This window comes from Oxyura jamaicensis, chromosome 4 (genome assembly GCF_011077185.1).
Source record: "Oxyura jamaicensis isolate SHBP4307 breed ruddy duck chromosome 4, BPBGC_Ojam_1.0, whole genome shotgun sequence".
NCBI lineage: Eukaryota > Metazoa > Chordata > Aves > Anseriformes > Anatidae > Oxyura > Oxyura jamaicensis.
Genome location: NC_048896.1, coordinates 19,608,543 through 19,624,828, shown reverse-complemented (window position 1 = coordinate 19,624,828; position 16,286 = coordinate 19,608,543). Strand labels below are relative to the sequence as shown.

Genomic DNA, 16,286 nt, shown 5'->3' with positions numbered 1-16,286 from the left:
ATGGTCAAATCTGCTTTCCCATCTGCATTAGATCACGATGTCAGGAAAAAAAAACCCTCCTGATGAGCATCTCACTGAGAATAACAAGAACTTTGTCACTATGGGACAAAAAGTACAGTGGGAAATATAAGTGACTGGAATTTTCATAATTTTAATTATGAAAAAATATGAACATTAAAGATGTTTATTCAGGGAATACACAAAACCAATGGTTGCTCTTCTGTTTGGAGGTATATCTCAGTATCTCCACACCGGTTTTACGAAGTATGACCTTCCACGCAAGCTCAGAGTTATTCCCACCCAAGTTAAAAGATGTTGGAGAGATATTCTGGCTCCTGCTCATCTGAAAACTGGCAACTAAATCAACAGTGTGTGTGTGTAAAAAAAATGCATCACATTAGCAAATATTCATTAGATTTTCACATTTATAGAAGCCACAGCCACACTGTAAGATTCAACAAAATTAATGTTCCGTAATATTTTCAATTCAGATAGAAAACGTGTGATAATTAATGTTCAGACAAAATGCCATATAGTAAGTCAAAAAGATTTGCTCTTCCACATAAAATTTTAATCACAGTGACTCCAAGCCCACCTTCAATATATCTATCTTCCAAAAAAAGAAAAGGAAGGAGTTGCTAGCTATTGTGATAAATCCTGGCAACCTATCGTGACAACAAAATTGCAAATTTACTTACCAAAAATGAGCTTGAAATTAAGTTAGTGCACTTCAATCTATGTAATATTTTTCTGAAACATAAATTCAATACAGGGACAGCAAAATATATCGTAGAAAATGTGGCTTTCTAAAACATAATTTTAGAGCTAGTTGCAAGTCTATCCAATGAAATACATATTAAAGGGAAAACAGGAAAGATGTAAACTGTGACCAGATTGAAGAAATGAAATAAGGTAGCCAAAGAAAAGATAACTTAGAGTTACCAATATTTTTTCAGCATAATTATATAAGAGCAATAATGTTGTAAGCCTTGATATGAAAATCAGATGTTTAATTTAAGAAAAATATCACAGCAATTAAAATCAGTAGGAGTCCTCTGCTAGTATAAACATGTCATCCTGAATAATATTTCTTTCTCTAGTAGACAGTAGTGAGGTTAACACAGTAGAAAGTTAATGAGAGCTCCACATTGTATTCAACCTCTGGCCAACATAGCATTTCGCTTGCCAGAATTTACAACGGACCCATTGGCAAACACCACTGTTAAATCACAACGTGTGTTAGTGTAAAAGCAAGCATGATAACAGAGCAGAAAACGTAACGAATAATTCATCATAGAAAAGAAACAGAGGCTTACCGATAACATAGGCTAGCAACAACGCCAGCGTAACTGTAATGGCAGTAGCACTCAAAGCAGTGCACTTCCAGTTGCAACACCTGTAAGGTTTGTTAAAAGTGAAGGCAGGTCTAGAAAAGGTACTTCTAGGAAGAGGCCTAGGAGGTGGAGAGTAAACAGTATTGGATGTTAAAGGATAGTTCTGACTGGCTGCACTGAAGATAGCTGAAGACCCCGATCCATGTTTAAATAGGAAATGCCTACGAAAAGAAGACAAAGAACCACATTGTAAAAAACAGTTTGCGCTGTAAGAAAAGAAAGGAACTATTAAGCAGTGCATGGTAAATATTGCATGCAGCGTATGGAAAATATAAAAGACAGGAAAAGGAATATTTGAACTTCCTCTGTCCTAGAAGTATAACTTTTTAACCACTGCAAGGTTTCTAGTAGCTTTTCAGTGAAACAACACAAATGCATCCTAATGTCCCGCCCAGAATGTCCAAGCGGGATGGAGGACGGGACTTTTGGCAGTGCCCCGTGCCCAGGGCTCCTCCAGGACCCACAGCCCTGTGCACCTCATCAGAGCTGTGAGCGATGGGGGGACTTTGGCCAGCAGCACCCGCTCTGCCCACAAACACAGCCAGGGGTGTTTGTCTCACCAGAAGGACACAAAACATGCAATGCCACCACCTCTTTGAGTATTTGTTTTTGCTTAGCAGAAAATCAAAGCTAAATTTGAAGGATCTTAGTTACTGCATAGGAAAGTACAATTTCTTTAGTATTCTTAATTGAGCTATTTTGTGAGCAGTTTTTCTTCAAATATTTTTGCTTACTATGGTGACTCTCCTCATACTAAGAAAGAATTCATTTGGGGAGCTATTTCAGCGTGGGCTGGAGAACTGATTGCCTTCAAGAAAAAATAGCGAACATCTGCATTAGCACAAAAATAAGGCACAGAATGTGCCTTGCAGTACAGGCACTGGTGCAGAAACACAGAGTAGTTAACTGTAGGAAGATGGACGGTATTAGGACTGGCAAGTACTCCCTAAGAGGATTAGGGAAAAATATTTAACTTTAAATAATAATTTACAACACTGTGTGCTCAGAAATTGTGGCAGAAAGGGACACATCCAGGACTGATCACACCAAATATTCTTTTGAAAACCAGTATTTTTTTGCCCCCTCTTTCTTTTATATAAGTGATCAAACTTCGTGAGCATGCTCTTTTCTGACAGATGTGCATCTAGATCTCCTGCCATCTAGATCTAAGCCTCTCCGGGAGCCTGTTAGCTCACTTCTCTGCCTCAACCCATAAGGTCGGAGGTGAGAATTGAAGGGGCAGAGGCTCTACACAGCTGGCAAGAACAAGAACTGCCCTGGCCATAGAGCTGCCACTGGAGTATTGCTTCTACCTGAATCTCCCCAGCCTTTCTGTTTAACCAAGTAGCTCTGACTCAGAAAGGCATTTCCTAGAGAACAGAATTGAGCTCCCTGGAGCTTGCCAGCTCTTTGCTGTGTAAGTGAGACGCTGCTGCGGAATGGCGACCCATTTGCAGCTCAGGTGCTTTGAGCTGAGCCCTGTTCTTGTGAGCTCCAGGCTGAGTAAGAGCATCTGAGACTGCTGCTGCTGGTTCCTGTACAACCCATGTCCCCATTCTTCCATCAGCAGAGGAACGTGGAGGTGCTCTGTGGTCCTGGGCAAGCACTACCATGCCACGTGTGCTGGGGCTACCAGGAAACTTATGTGGATCAATCAATCCACGCTGGTTGAATTTCTCTGCTGCATTCACAGTGGGATATACACAGGATCAAACACTCAAGAGTATGAAACGTGATTACACTGTGACATTTGACTTTAAGAATATTGTAAATACATGTTCCTGGAAAGGTAATTGCCGAAAAGGTGTAATGAGTATGATATTATGTATTTCCATTAGAAGATTTTAAAAGAAAGGTTACGGTTCTCCAAAATGCCAGTTTATAGAAAATATAAAGGTATTACAGGGCAGTTTTATCTTTTAAAAGGCCTTTTATTCAGGCAGGTGCATAAAAAAGAAAGTAAAAAAGAACAGTGGTAAGCTTGCTGTTCACAGTGCCTACATATCGGGATTGTTCTGACGAACCACAAGAAGGAAATTTTGCGTTACCTGTGCTGAGTATACTAGTTATTCCTGCTTCATACTTCTTGCACAAGGAAACAGCATTCAGCAAAAAAAAAAAAGAGGACAACTGCACTTGACTGAGTACAGCACCCTGCAGTGATATTAGGCTCATTCTAATTTCCTCTCCTTTTTCTATAGCTGTAGATATATATATTATGACCCTGATTTAATAGATGGCAATGCTCTGAACAAAGTAATGTTACCTATAACCATTTGAGTTCAAAAATGCTAAGTTCAAATACTAGAACATAATAAACTCCAATGAAATACCCTAACTGTCTACAGGACTGTATAATTCTGTTTCACTCCTATCAGGCCATCAGAATACAGTTGGCTATTTTGGTTTCAATGCTTCATTGTCACACATGAAGGCTTTTGCAAGTACATGAGGTCTTTTTAGTCAGCAGTTACAAAATATGTAGTCACTAAGACGTTCAGTAGAAAAGAACATCACAGCAAAATTCCTACTGATATTTGAGGGAGCAGACTCATCATATAAAGTAAAAAATGTATTACTATATTATGCATATACATATAAAATATATATACGTATATACATACACAAACGCACACACATACAGCTTAAAAAAATCATATATTAACCAGTCAATAGTTATTTAATTACTTTCTAAAGATATATTGTAAAAAACTTTACTTATTTGATAATTTTTCCTTTTTTTTTTTTTTTTTGAAATTGCTGCAATATGGTCTGATATTGGCAGCACTGATTGCCCTTTATGGTGCATAACTGAAAGGTATGAGAGTAAAGGCAAGGAAATGCTGAACTGAAAGTTATCAAGTTATTATTAAGGCTCTAATACACTTGCAATAAATAGCCAGGAATATTTTCATTCTCTTGCACAAGGATTTATAAATGTGGCTTCATAGCCTGATGGTAAAATACTAGGGTGCAGATGGATTTCTTTAATAGCAGAAGAGTACAAACAGGCTGGATCCAGCTCATACCCTTGTAGATAGATGACTACACTGACACAGAGGGGAATTTACACTGCTCTAACTTGTTCTAATAAAACCAAGATTATGGTGCAATGCTACACTGAAAGTGAGCTACCAATGAAATAATGTTGAGAAAATGTTAAAAATCACGATTGTTTATGCATTTCATTTTTTTCTAGGGGAGAGTATATCGACTACCCGAAGACACTTCTATAGAATTTGAAAAACACTAGTGGCACAAAGACAAATTTCCGAAGCTAGACTACGACTATGTTCTCATAAACACCGATGACTACTCATCTGTCTAAGCACACCACTGTTCCTAAAGGACATTAGGACACGCTAAACTGTTGCTATCAATTCTATAGAATCAGGCTCTCTAAAGAGGAAAATAATAAAAATCGCAGTTCAAAAGTTTGTATATGACTGGTATATGCTTTAATACTCAATTTAAGAGAAAAGCTAAGGCTTTTTTAAAAACTGAAATACAAAAAAATCATAGAATTTTTAAGAATGATTGATAAGACTATTCATTTTAAGTGGGGAAGTTCTAAAATATTCACAAAAACATAAACACCATTCATAAAGATGAAGACAATATTCTTTTAAAAAGAGAAGTACAAGACATAATCTGCAAAGCATCTGTTCATAAAATAAAAAGTCACTTACTACACTGATAATTTCAAGACATAAAAATATTCAAGGCTCAGTAATAATTTCACCACCTAAAAAACACAGTTGGAAAATATTCATTCTTTTTAAAAGTAACCACAATGTCTATCTACCTATCTGTCCATTTGTTCATCTTGACAAAAATTCCAAACTTTGATCTCTTTCAAAAGCAAAACTGACAGAAAGAAAAAGACTCTCCCAGACTTATAAAAATCAGCAACTTGATCTGGAACCAAAGCCTTAATGAGCTGCTTGCAAACTTGGGTCATGCTCCCTAAGACACTACTGCAGCCATCCAGCCCCTCGTGCAGAAGAGGCATCAACTGATCAATAATGAGGTGTAAATCTGCTACGTTGACATGCCCAGTAGAGAGATAGGGACCAAGGGAAGGGAGCTGCTGGGTAGTTCAGGTGACATAAGGCATGGAATCAGACCTCTTAGTCCCGCTGATCACAGAATAGCTTGCTTTCTGTAAAGATGAAGTTTCATGGGGCTCATCTAAGTGCTCTTTTTCAGCAATAAGAGGAATGGCATGTAACTCCAAGAGTGAAACTCATAGAAAAATGATGAATTCTCAGCTAGGAGAAGGTGAGAGAATGGGAGTTTGTTTCTTTATTTACCCCCTTCTCTATCTGGATGTTTTGTTATACACTTCTGGCTTCTTCTCTGGAGTGGTATCGCAAGTCCTGTAAAAGCTACACATGAAGCAGCATCCCAAACGAATTTACGTAAATAAATAATTCTATTACAGAAACTAGATTAACTCCACACAGAAATACTTAATTAAATTCTGAGAATATATTTTGATGTAGTAATGTCCCTCGCCTTTGTCGAGGGCTTAATACCGCTTTTCTAAGTTCTATGCATTTGCCCTGTGTCTGGCACCTGTAGGCCTAGAAATCCATTTGTACCTACAACATGTCTTCCTTCATTTTCATTGAAAGATATAGATTTGTAAGAGGAAAAATGAAGAACAAAAGACAATTTGAAAAGCAATCCACTGCAGGAGTTAGGAAAAACACAAATGCCAGAAATCTTGCAATACCAAAAAATTAGTCTGCATTTTTCCTGGGTAAACCAAGTAGATACACATTTGTACCTGTATCACATTAAAGAAATAGTTACTAAAGCATAATAAATTACTGCTTAGCTAAGTGATAGGAAGGCTAAGAAGCCTCCAGTTTGATCATGTAAATTTTTCAACTTCTTTTCAAACAGTTCTGTAACTGTGTGTGTATATATATATTTAACTGTATCTCTATACCAATGCTTAAGTAGGCAATTGAAATAAAATTTGATTTAGATTTAAAAAGAAGTGCAAAGGGATTTTTTCAGAGGCATAGCTGTTGAAACATAAGAACAATTCTGATTTTTGCAAAATCCAGAAAATACGTAAAGATGGCAGCCAAAAGGGATTTGGAACTGAAACAGTTGTCCTACTTTGGCAAACATCAAACAAGCCCACTGTTAGCTGACCCTTCTAAAACAGTTAATACTTCCTGTGACACTGGCAAGAAGCAGAAACTTGCTGTTTACTGATTTTTTATCTATTCTACTACATACAAGAAATGGGAGAGGGAGAAAAAAAAAACACACATGAACATCTAAACTCAGCTAATAATCAGATAGTTAGTAATAGTTAGTAATCAAATAATTAGATAATTAACATATGTTTATGAACTATTCCTTTATCTCCCATACTCTGCAGACCATTTAGCATAAAAAAAGGCAGCTATGCTAAGGGAAAACAACACACCTATTTGGCAAAAGAATATATATGAACCATGCTGTCTTCTTTAAAATCTACCCAGCAAAACTGTATGGAAATTATAAGCCATGACTTATAATTATAGTTAAAATCTGGCCCATAATTTTATCTGCTGCAATGTTTTATCTTTCTGCATACAAGAACCGTAGGGAAAACAAAGTTCAATTGTGAAAGAAGAGGGAAATGGCCATGAACAATATTTATCTGACGTATTTTATCATTTTATTTTTATGTGTATAATTGAAATACATTTAAATCCCACCAGGGCATTGTATTTACGAATACAACTGCTTTGTTAAAATTTCCTCTTTTGAGCAGGACTTGTCCTTTGAATCATTCACATAGAGTTGCTTCCCTTTATTCATTCTTAGTTATTTTACATAGTGTTTGAAAACCTAGCCCAGTGACTCTGGACATGAAAGGATGTACAGAGAACCTGCATCCCTTACTTAGTGCTTCAGTACAGCACAACAACAGTGACACGATGATGACTCTCTTGTCTGCCACTGCTGTAGGCAAGCTAAGTCTGCTAACCAGGTGAGTAAAGTTCATGGCAGAAATTTGGAACAATAATTATATAAATACAGGATGGTGTCAAAATAAATCAAGAACAGCTTCTAATATGGAACAGTTGTCTTCCACACTGAAGGCAGAAATTACTCTTGTATAAATCAGTATGTGCTTTATTAGTATGATACACTTTGACGCTGCTACATTAATCTAGAATTTTTAAAAAATTATTTTCTGTGGCTTAGGACTTTCCTTTTTGCTACAATTCAAGTGACCTCTGAGTGAAACTGATCTAAATACACATATGTTAGTGGGGCAAGGAAGGAATAAGGGAGCTCATGGTTTAATCTATATTTTCAGTAGTATATTAATTTTTGTCTTGGAAAAACAAAACAGTACTTACAATAATATTTACATAATTTCTATAAAGAATAGTATGTAATATTTGCAGAATACTGTAAAACCATGAAACGAGAAAGAAAAATTACTAATATTGTGATTTTTTTGCTTATATTCTGTGATTAGAAGCATGGCTTAAAACAGAGAAATGAACATGAGATAACTAATGTAGACAGAGCTGCCATGTTCTCTTTGCCATGAATTTCCTCCTGTGGGTATTCATGCATATTCCAACTGAATTTATTACCAGAATTTGAGTCTATATCCAAATACCTGCACTCCCATGCACACGGTCAAAAGCCAAGGTGTAAAGCTAAAGTGACAAATGCCACTCACTCAACAAATTTTACTGGATGATAGAAGCATATTTCCTATGGAAAATACTATCTAGTCATCCAAAACAGATTTCCTAGAAAGAACTATCCAGGGAATAGAGACACATTTTCAGGCAATAACATTCCACATATACTTTAAAAATAAAAAGATAAGGTACTCTGCAGATTTATGACCCTTTCTACTGCTACAGTCTCTGTTTTCCAAATCAGCCTAGACCTGTTGTATTAATACCTGTTGTATTAATAATTGCAGGGTAAGCAGGTGATCGGCAGGGCAAGCAGGTGATCGGGCCTAGTCAGCATGGGTTTATGAAGGGCAGGTCCTGCTTGACGAACCTGATCTCCTTCTATGACAAGGTGACGCGCTTGGTGGATGAGGGAAAGGCTGTGGACGTGGTCTACCTTGACTTCAGTAAGGCATTTGACACCGTTCCCCACAGCATTCTCCTCAGGAAACTGGCTGCTCATGGCTTGGACTGGCGTACACTTCGTTGGGTTAAGAGCTGGCTGGATGGCCAGGCCCAGAGAGTTGTGAATGGAGTCAAATCCAGTTGGAGGCTGGTCACTAATGGAGTCCCCCAGGGCTCGATACTGGGACCAGTCCTCTTTAACATCTTCATCGATGATCTGGATGAGGGGATCAAGTGCACCCTCAGCAAGTTTGCAGATGACACCAGGTTAGGTGCGTGTGTCAATCTGCTCGAGGGTAGGAAGGCTCTGCAGGAGGATCTGGATAGGCTGGACTGATGGGCCGAGGCCAACGGTATGAAGTTCAACAAGGCCAAGTGCCGGGTCCTGCACCTGGGGCACAACAACCCCAAGCAGAGCTACAGGCTGGGAGATGAGTGGTTGGAAAGCTGCCTGGCAGAGAAGGACCTGGGAGTGTTGGTTGATAGTCGGCTGAATATGAGCCAGCAGTGTGCTCAGGCGGCCAAAAAGGCCAACAGCATCCTGGCTTGTATCAGAAACACTGTGGGCAGCAGGTCCAGGGAAGTGATTGTCCCCCTGTACTCGGCTCTGGTGAGGCCGCACCTCAAGTACTGCGTTCAGTTTTGGGCCCCTCGCTACAAGAAGGACATGGAGGTGCTCGAGCGAGTCCAGAGAAGGGCTATGAAGCTGGTGAAGGGTCTGGAGAACAAGTCTTACGAGGAGCGGCTGAGGGAGCTGGGACTGTTTAGCCTGGAGAAGAGGAGGCGCAGGGGTGACCTTATTGCACTCTACAGGTACCTGAAAGGAGGCTGTAGCGAGGTGGGGGTTGGTCTATTCTCCCATGTGCCTGGTGACAGGACGAGGGGGAATGGGCTAAAGTTGTGCCAGGGGAGGTTTAGGTTGGATATTAGGAAGACCTTCTTTACTGAACGGGTTGTTAGTCACTGGAATGGGCTGCCCAGGGAAGTGGTTGAGTCACCATCCCTGGAGGTCTTTAAAAGACGTTTAGATGTAGAGCTTGGGGATATGGTTTAGTGGAAGATTTGTTAGCGTTAGGTCAGAGGTTGGACTCTGTGATCTTGGAGGTCTCTTCCAACCTAGACTATTCTGTGATTCTGTGATTCTGTGAATAGGTAATTATTTTTCTCTTTCCAAATTTATACTCATTCTCTTTCAGTTTTTGTAAATGAAAATACTGTTCTTTACAGAAAGCTAAGAGGCCTGCTTGCTTATTGCTGGCCATAAAATAACAACACATCTTTACTTTTATTTATTACTTTCTATACTATTCCATTATTCAAAATAATGAGTGAAGACTATCTGCAGCATGATGACCTAGGTTACTATAATAAGGCTGCACAAAGACATTTATACGTACAAAAACATTTATACATACAAATACTATCACACTGTTCCAGGGAAAGCCAAACCAGAGCTTTTCCCAAAGAAAAGTAACAGGAGAATACACGAACTATTTAAGTCGCCTCATCGGCCAAAGTGACTGGATCTCAAATTATTCAAAAGAAGGACCCTCAAGTATCATAGCTGCTGACATTAAAATTGTAATTCATTGTAGCTGACAAATGTTTACATTTTTATTTCCATCCAGGATGGTATCTTTCCTGCATTATTAAAGTTAAGGTCATATTTACAGCTTTTATTTTAAGTTCATCATCATATTTACCGTTTTCAATTCATCTTTTACAGTTCAGAAATCTTTATTTATTTTTTTTTTCTGTGTAGTGGAAACACATGGGACTTGGACTGGATTTAAACCCCTTGCCACATGTTTGTTTTCTAATATGATCAGCTTCTCTACAGGCTAGATTTATTGTTTAATTAGGTAGAAAATGACAAAAAACAAGAGAAATGTCAAAACAGCAAATACTGAACAAGACTGTTGGAATGAAGGGTCATAAATGAAGCTCCCCCTGCATTTATATTTTTGGAATAACCACAAGTGTGGTTATTTAACTCAGGAGAAGGCTCCATTCACAAACAAGTTCCTAATGAATTGCATTGTTCAAATAGTAATTGTCTCCCTGCTTGGAGGTTTATGATCATCAACACCTGTGTGCCTTGGGAGCTATAAAAGCCATTCTGTTTGCTATGGAAACCTTGAACTGGGAAAAAAAAGGAAGGTAGAGAAGTGCTTTCTGCATCTCTGCACTGGGGGCAAGACTCACAGGATACTCAAATAAGAGAGCAAGGAGAAAGAATAAATCTTCAAGAGCTCATTCTCAATTGCTTTTGTGCGTGCACATTTATACATATGCATTTTCTGTAATTATTTCTGCTTTTAGCACTACTTCAGCTTAAACAGAGAGTCAATATGCACAGGTTTTTGTAGTTTGAAAGCCTATCAATGTTCATTTTGAAGGGCACAAATACTTATGAGCTTGATTAAAAAAGACAAAGGGAAAACCATACTACTGAATGTATTTATTTCTAAGTGATAGTTGCTAAGATCTCCCTGGTTCTAAAAAGTATCATAAACAAGATAATGTTTTTAGGAAAACGGAAACCCAGAGTCTTAAATAGGCACCTTAAATAACTATATAATACAAAAAGGAAGGACCTCATCTATACGAGGAGCTAAATACACTTCTTAACTCCAAAACTGCCTAAGTCTTTAAGTATTTAAAGACATAATCAAACTTTAGGGCTCTGAAATAGTGCTGAAGAGTAACTAAAAATCACAACTGCCTTGAACCCCCAATACTTCTCCTATTAATCTAGTATTTTAGTACTTCAAAGTTTTATATAAATTAATGATAATTGAATCTCAGGTTCATGGTCTGGTACCTTATTGTCCCTTTAGAGGAGCTATTACCATGGTGATAAGATTGCTTAAATTAAGCTGTCTTCTTCACAGTATTTGGCTCATCGCCAGTGCATTGAAGGGAGATTTCAGTCCATTCAGCACAGCATTAACCTTACTGCCAACACTGCTAAATGGGTTAGGGGAACTAGAAAGAAATTTGATTTAAAAAAGGAAGGAACAAGCAAATATGTAAAACACTGAAGCACAAAACAGGACTTAAAATGAACATATTGACATAAAATCAACATGAGGGAAATTTTGATATTTAGACAGAAAAAATAAAAGATCTAATGGTTGGGTGATCTAAATGCAAAACTTAACTTTCCTCAAAATTAGCACATCCAATGGTTTATCCATGAGGAGACTGTAACATACTCGAAGGAGCATCAGTAGTAATGCCAGATAATAATCCATATTTGATGTTATATTTCTTTTTCCTAATTTGGGAACTAGATTTAAGTGAAAACAAAAAAATAGCAAGCACCAGAACAGACAAATGCAAAAATGTGAGATATATGGAAACAAACACTGAGTCAACTAACAGGGCACGGAGAAAATGAAAAACACTCCTTTGAATTGTCAGGATTTAATACATACTGCATAAAATGCAGTAAGCTATGTTCAGACGGGGCTGTCAGAGATAATGACAATGTATTACACTGTAAATCATAAGATTTGAAACATTAGAGCAAAGTATCTATGAAACCTGAAAAAACAATTATTTTAGTGGAAATAGAGAGAATAGGCAATAGGTTGTGAGTACTTTATTCTGGGGGCGTAGAAAAAAAATCAATTTATGTAAGACCCCAATAGCATTATCCTAAAAAAGAGAATTGATGTTTCCTGTGTTGTTATGTAGTACGAGAGATCTTTGCAGTCTTTTTCCGGCCATACTTACAAATTAGTTTTCTGTGTGACACAATGAAATTACTGCATTCTCAGTCATTTTAATAATGAATAAGTTGTTTTCAAAACTGCATGCATGCATACAGACAGAGCATCTACAGGCATGTTGCAGCGCCCAAGGCTGCAGCATGGTCAGCCGGCAGCGTGAGCTGGGACATCTGCAGATCCAGCTTTTCTCCAATGTCTAGAGCTACTCTATGACTTATATTCTGAAGTTTTAAGGTGTTCCTAATTCCTGTGTTCATTTATGTTGCTTACAATCAGAAGCATCACCAGGCCAAGAACTGGCCTTGGCAATGACAGAGCTCAAGACTGGGCTTGGCTTTACCAAAGGCTTATGTGAACTCGAAGAAGCCATTGTCACTTTCCAAGTCGGTGTCGTCAGTGAACAGTAGGGCCAGAAAGTCGAGCCCTGACATGACTGTTTGTGGATCAGTCCATGCATATAACACCTCTAGAAGCACTGAACTGAGCTCCTGATTTGCCCTTTTCAATTAGAATATAACCAGGTTTTACTCTACAAAAAGCCTCTTAGAACACAGACCTCATTAAACGTCTTTACTACAGCCCCTTTCACCTAATGTAGATTTCAAAAAAAAAAAATTTGCACAAATACATCTCTAATCAGAGTATGTTAAACATTTCCAGAACTACAGAATTTTCTTTTACATAAATATGATGAATTATCTTCATGAGCAGCCTCATAAACTTCCTCACTTCACATTATCTGGGGTGAACAGGATTTACAGTCACACAATCAGTTCTAGGGAATCTGTTCCTGCCTGGAAAGTGTTTCATACTACGTGGCTGGAGCTAAACCATGCAAACACGTGCTGTTTGTGGATTAACAAGAGATACGGTTGAATAGAAAAGCTGAACATGTGCATTCAGATTTTTGCCCAGTTATTCCAGTAGGGAATAAATTACTGTCTCTAAATCTTCTTTTTGATTGTAAATGTTCCAAATTAAAAACAACAACAAAAAAATCTGCTTGGACATATTAGTATGCACATATTAGGTAGATTTTGTGCTATTAAAGATTTAGCACAGAAATACAGCTGCCATTGACACGTTTCCCTTTATTTTGCAGGATTATTTTTAACAGACAGCTAAACATTAATACAGGAGGAACGAAAGAGAATCCAGAAATTAGGCCAAAGTATTTGCTCAATTCTGGCTGAATCACTCTCTGTTAAAGGCTTCTTTTTCTCTAAGGCTATGCCATTTACTAGAGACTTCTGAGAAGTGGTGATCAGAAATGTTCTTTATTACAAAGTTCCCCTGCTCTATCACTTGTCTCCACATATACTGCAGGTACATCTTGGGAACAGTCTTGCAGATTCTGCTTTCAGATTATGCAGCCTTTCAGCCAGCTTCAGGGGAGGCTGCAGTGAGCTGCTGGAAATCAGCTGAAACAACCACTGAAGGTTAGGAACGTGGAAAATTCCCAGTTAGTGAATTGCCAAAGGGTTGCCCCTAGTATTGTTTCCAGTCTGAAAAATTAGTCCACTGCACAGCCCTTTCATCAGTATCCAATTATATAGATTATAGAAGCAAGTAGATATACAGATATTACACTAGAAAATGTACTTTATGGGAAGTTTCACATCTGTAAAAATAATAGTAACAAAGAAAACAGAAAAAACAGCAACACAGAAGTGAACACTTAAAACTGCAAAGTATTTTTCCCAGCAAGGAGGGTTTGAAAAGAAAATAGTGAATAGGAATGCAGAAGGGCTAAATAAGATCTATTTTAGTGTTGACTGAAGACAATCAAACGGTACTTAGTGCGTACAGAATGCCTAAAGAGCAGTCTTCTGTGTAGCAGCCTATAGATAGATAAGCTTGTGACATCATGAATGGCAGACATTTATCTTTATAAAGATTATGTAAACAAAAGCTCTGATTCCAACCTTCTATTGAATATTGATTTTTTAAAAATGCATTTAATAAGAAATAGAATTTCAATGATACTTATTGAGTGTTTGCATTTGAAATTTGTACTTTTTATTATTTTCAACATATATTATTTCACCATCATTTTATCTGTTTTTTGTTCTTTTTGTCCTTAACTTCTCAGTTTAAATAAGTTAAATGTATTCTCCTTTTATTCAATTTTAAATGACAAATTTCTGTTATGAAATGTACAAATGTAGTTAAGAATGAATGTAATACAAGTATTTGCAAAATTACGTTCAGTTTGTCTCTCTGATTTTATTTTGAATAAACACAATGAGATGAGGAACTAGCTGAACTAACATTTTGTTCATGTTCACTTTTGGACGAAAAGTTTCCATCCTCCTTCATTCTTTTTGTGATTTTTCCTTAGGACAAATAAAGAAAGTTTTATTGTAGAATGAATCAGCTTATTCTTGAATCCCAACTTAACAGCCTTTCAGGGGAGAAATACTTAATTTGACACTTCTAATTAGCAGCAGTTAAGTGTTTAAAGATGTATATTAAAATTAAATTATGTAATAAAATAAAAACAAACTTCCCATAAAAGAAAAAAAAATAGCTCCCAGTGATTAATTGTGATAAACGGCCATTGGACGTGTGCATTAACAACAAAACACTTCTATGCATACTGCCTTACATTCTCTTGTTCAGATTAGTTGAATGTCAGACATTCATCTGTGTGTCACCAACCACCACCTTAACAGACAGTTATGCACTTCCTATGTTTGACAGTGCTAAAACCTAAAGGAAATCCTAGTCCAGACTTGACACTCTGCTCACAATTAAGAGGAAGAAGGTTGTTCAAGGGCTTGTTTTAGGGATAAAGTCAGCAAACACAGCTGTAGTTAAAAGCCATCAAATTAGCTAATAGTTCACATGAATGAAAAAACTTATGGTCAAAGACTCAGAGGAAGCTGTGCATGTACCTCTGCAGGCAGAATTTTGGGTACTGAATCACAGGTTTGCTGAATACATAATGTGTTTGCTTTCCATTATTTTTCAGAACAGAGTATTAGTGTAAATTGTGGCTGATCCTGCAGTTGAACCCTTCCTCCCCAGTTCCCAAATGTAAGGCTCTTCATGCTCCATACATGTCTTGGACCTGTATCACTTCTCTATTATCAAATGATCATCAAATGATGTTTGTTGTGTACACGTGCAATAAAATGTTTAAATATGCCTTGAGGGAAATATTATTTTAGTATTATTTAGTATTATCTTATTATTTTTTTTATTACATCGTTTCTTATCAACAGGAAGCCAAATCCTGAACACTGACCTACTCCAGGAGTGTCAGAATACACCAACTAAACAAACCTTCTGATTGTTGATTACAAAACGTCCCTGGGAGAATGTAGGATGGTCATACAAGTACAGGAGTACAAATCTTTGCTGCACACACCTCTAACATACTTATGTAACCTATGCACCTTAAGGAAATCAATCTCTTCCCAAACTTTGCAAAACACATGCTTTTACAACATTGACCATCTAGACGAATCAATTAAGAATGATCTTACATGGCTACACTACATGCCTCAAATATAAATGCTTTGGCATGTCCTGAAGGACAATCTTGCATTCCCCACCACCTTCACATACCCTTCTTTTTTAAACATTTTTTAACCTGTATAGAGCAGGTTGGTCCATACCTGGTTTCCAGCGGTATGTTGCTGTTTAAGACCCAGCTGTTATGGAGATGCACCGAATCTTGTGTACTGGTGGGGGGAGTGGGGGCAGCAGGGCTGGGCTGGCTGCGGGTTGTCATCGACCTCCTCTGTAGTGTGTCGGCTGCTGGCGGAGGTTTCCTGGTGCAGGTGCACGCATGCGGTGGCGGAGGTGGCGGCGGCAGGGGTCTGAACGTGAACTGGTTGTGTGGGCTCCCTGGCATGTCTGAAACGACACAGAAGGGAGACCCAGAGGCTTATTGTTTTGAAAGGACGGGGAGAGCATAAGGATGATATAGCATTTGATGGGATTACAGCATTGTGCAACTGATCATGTTATTAACTCAGGTGTCTGTAAAATGTTGGTGCAGTGTAAAATAATTTAAGGTGTAATACTTTACT

The 16,286-nt window shown here is 37.8% G+C and overlaps 1 protein-coding gene across 8 annotated transcripts in view; it reads right to left on the bottom strand.

Moving 5' to 3' along the window:
- TENM1 (teneurin transmembrane protein 1) overlaps nt 1-16,286 on the bottom strand; it is an 895,307-nt gene that overhangs the window by 147,312 nt on the left and 731,709 nt on the right. For all 8 annotated transcript variants that reach the window (XM_035325181.1, XM_035325182.1, XM_035325183.1 and 5 more), the window contains 2 exons: nt 15,870-16,110; nt 1,317-1,555 (listed from right to left, as the gene is read on the bottom strand). In XM_035325181.1, coding sequence (XP_035181072.1) covers nt 1,317-1,555; nt 15,870-16,110 — 480 coding nt within the window. The remainder of the gene's footprint in view (nt 1-1,316; nt 1,556-15,869; nt 16,111-16,286) is intronic.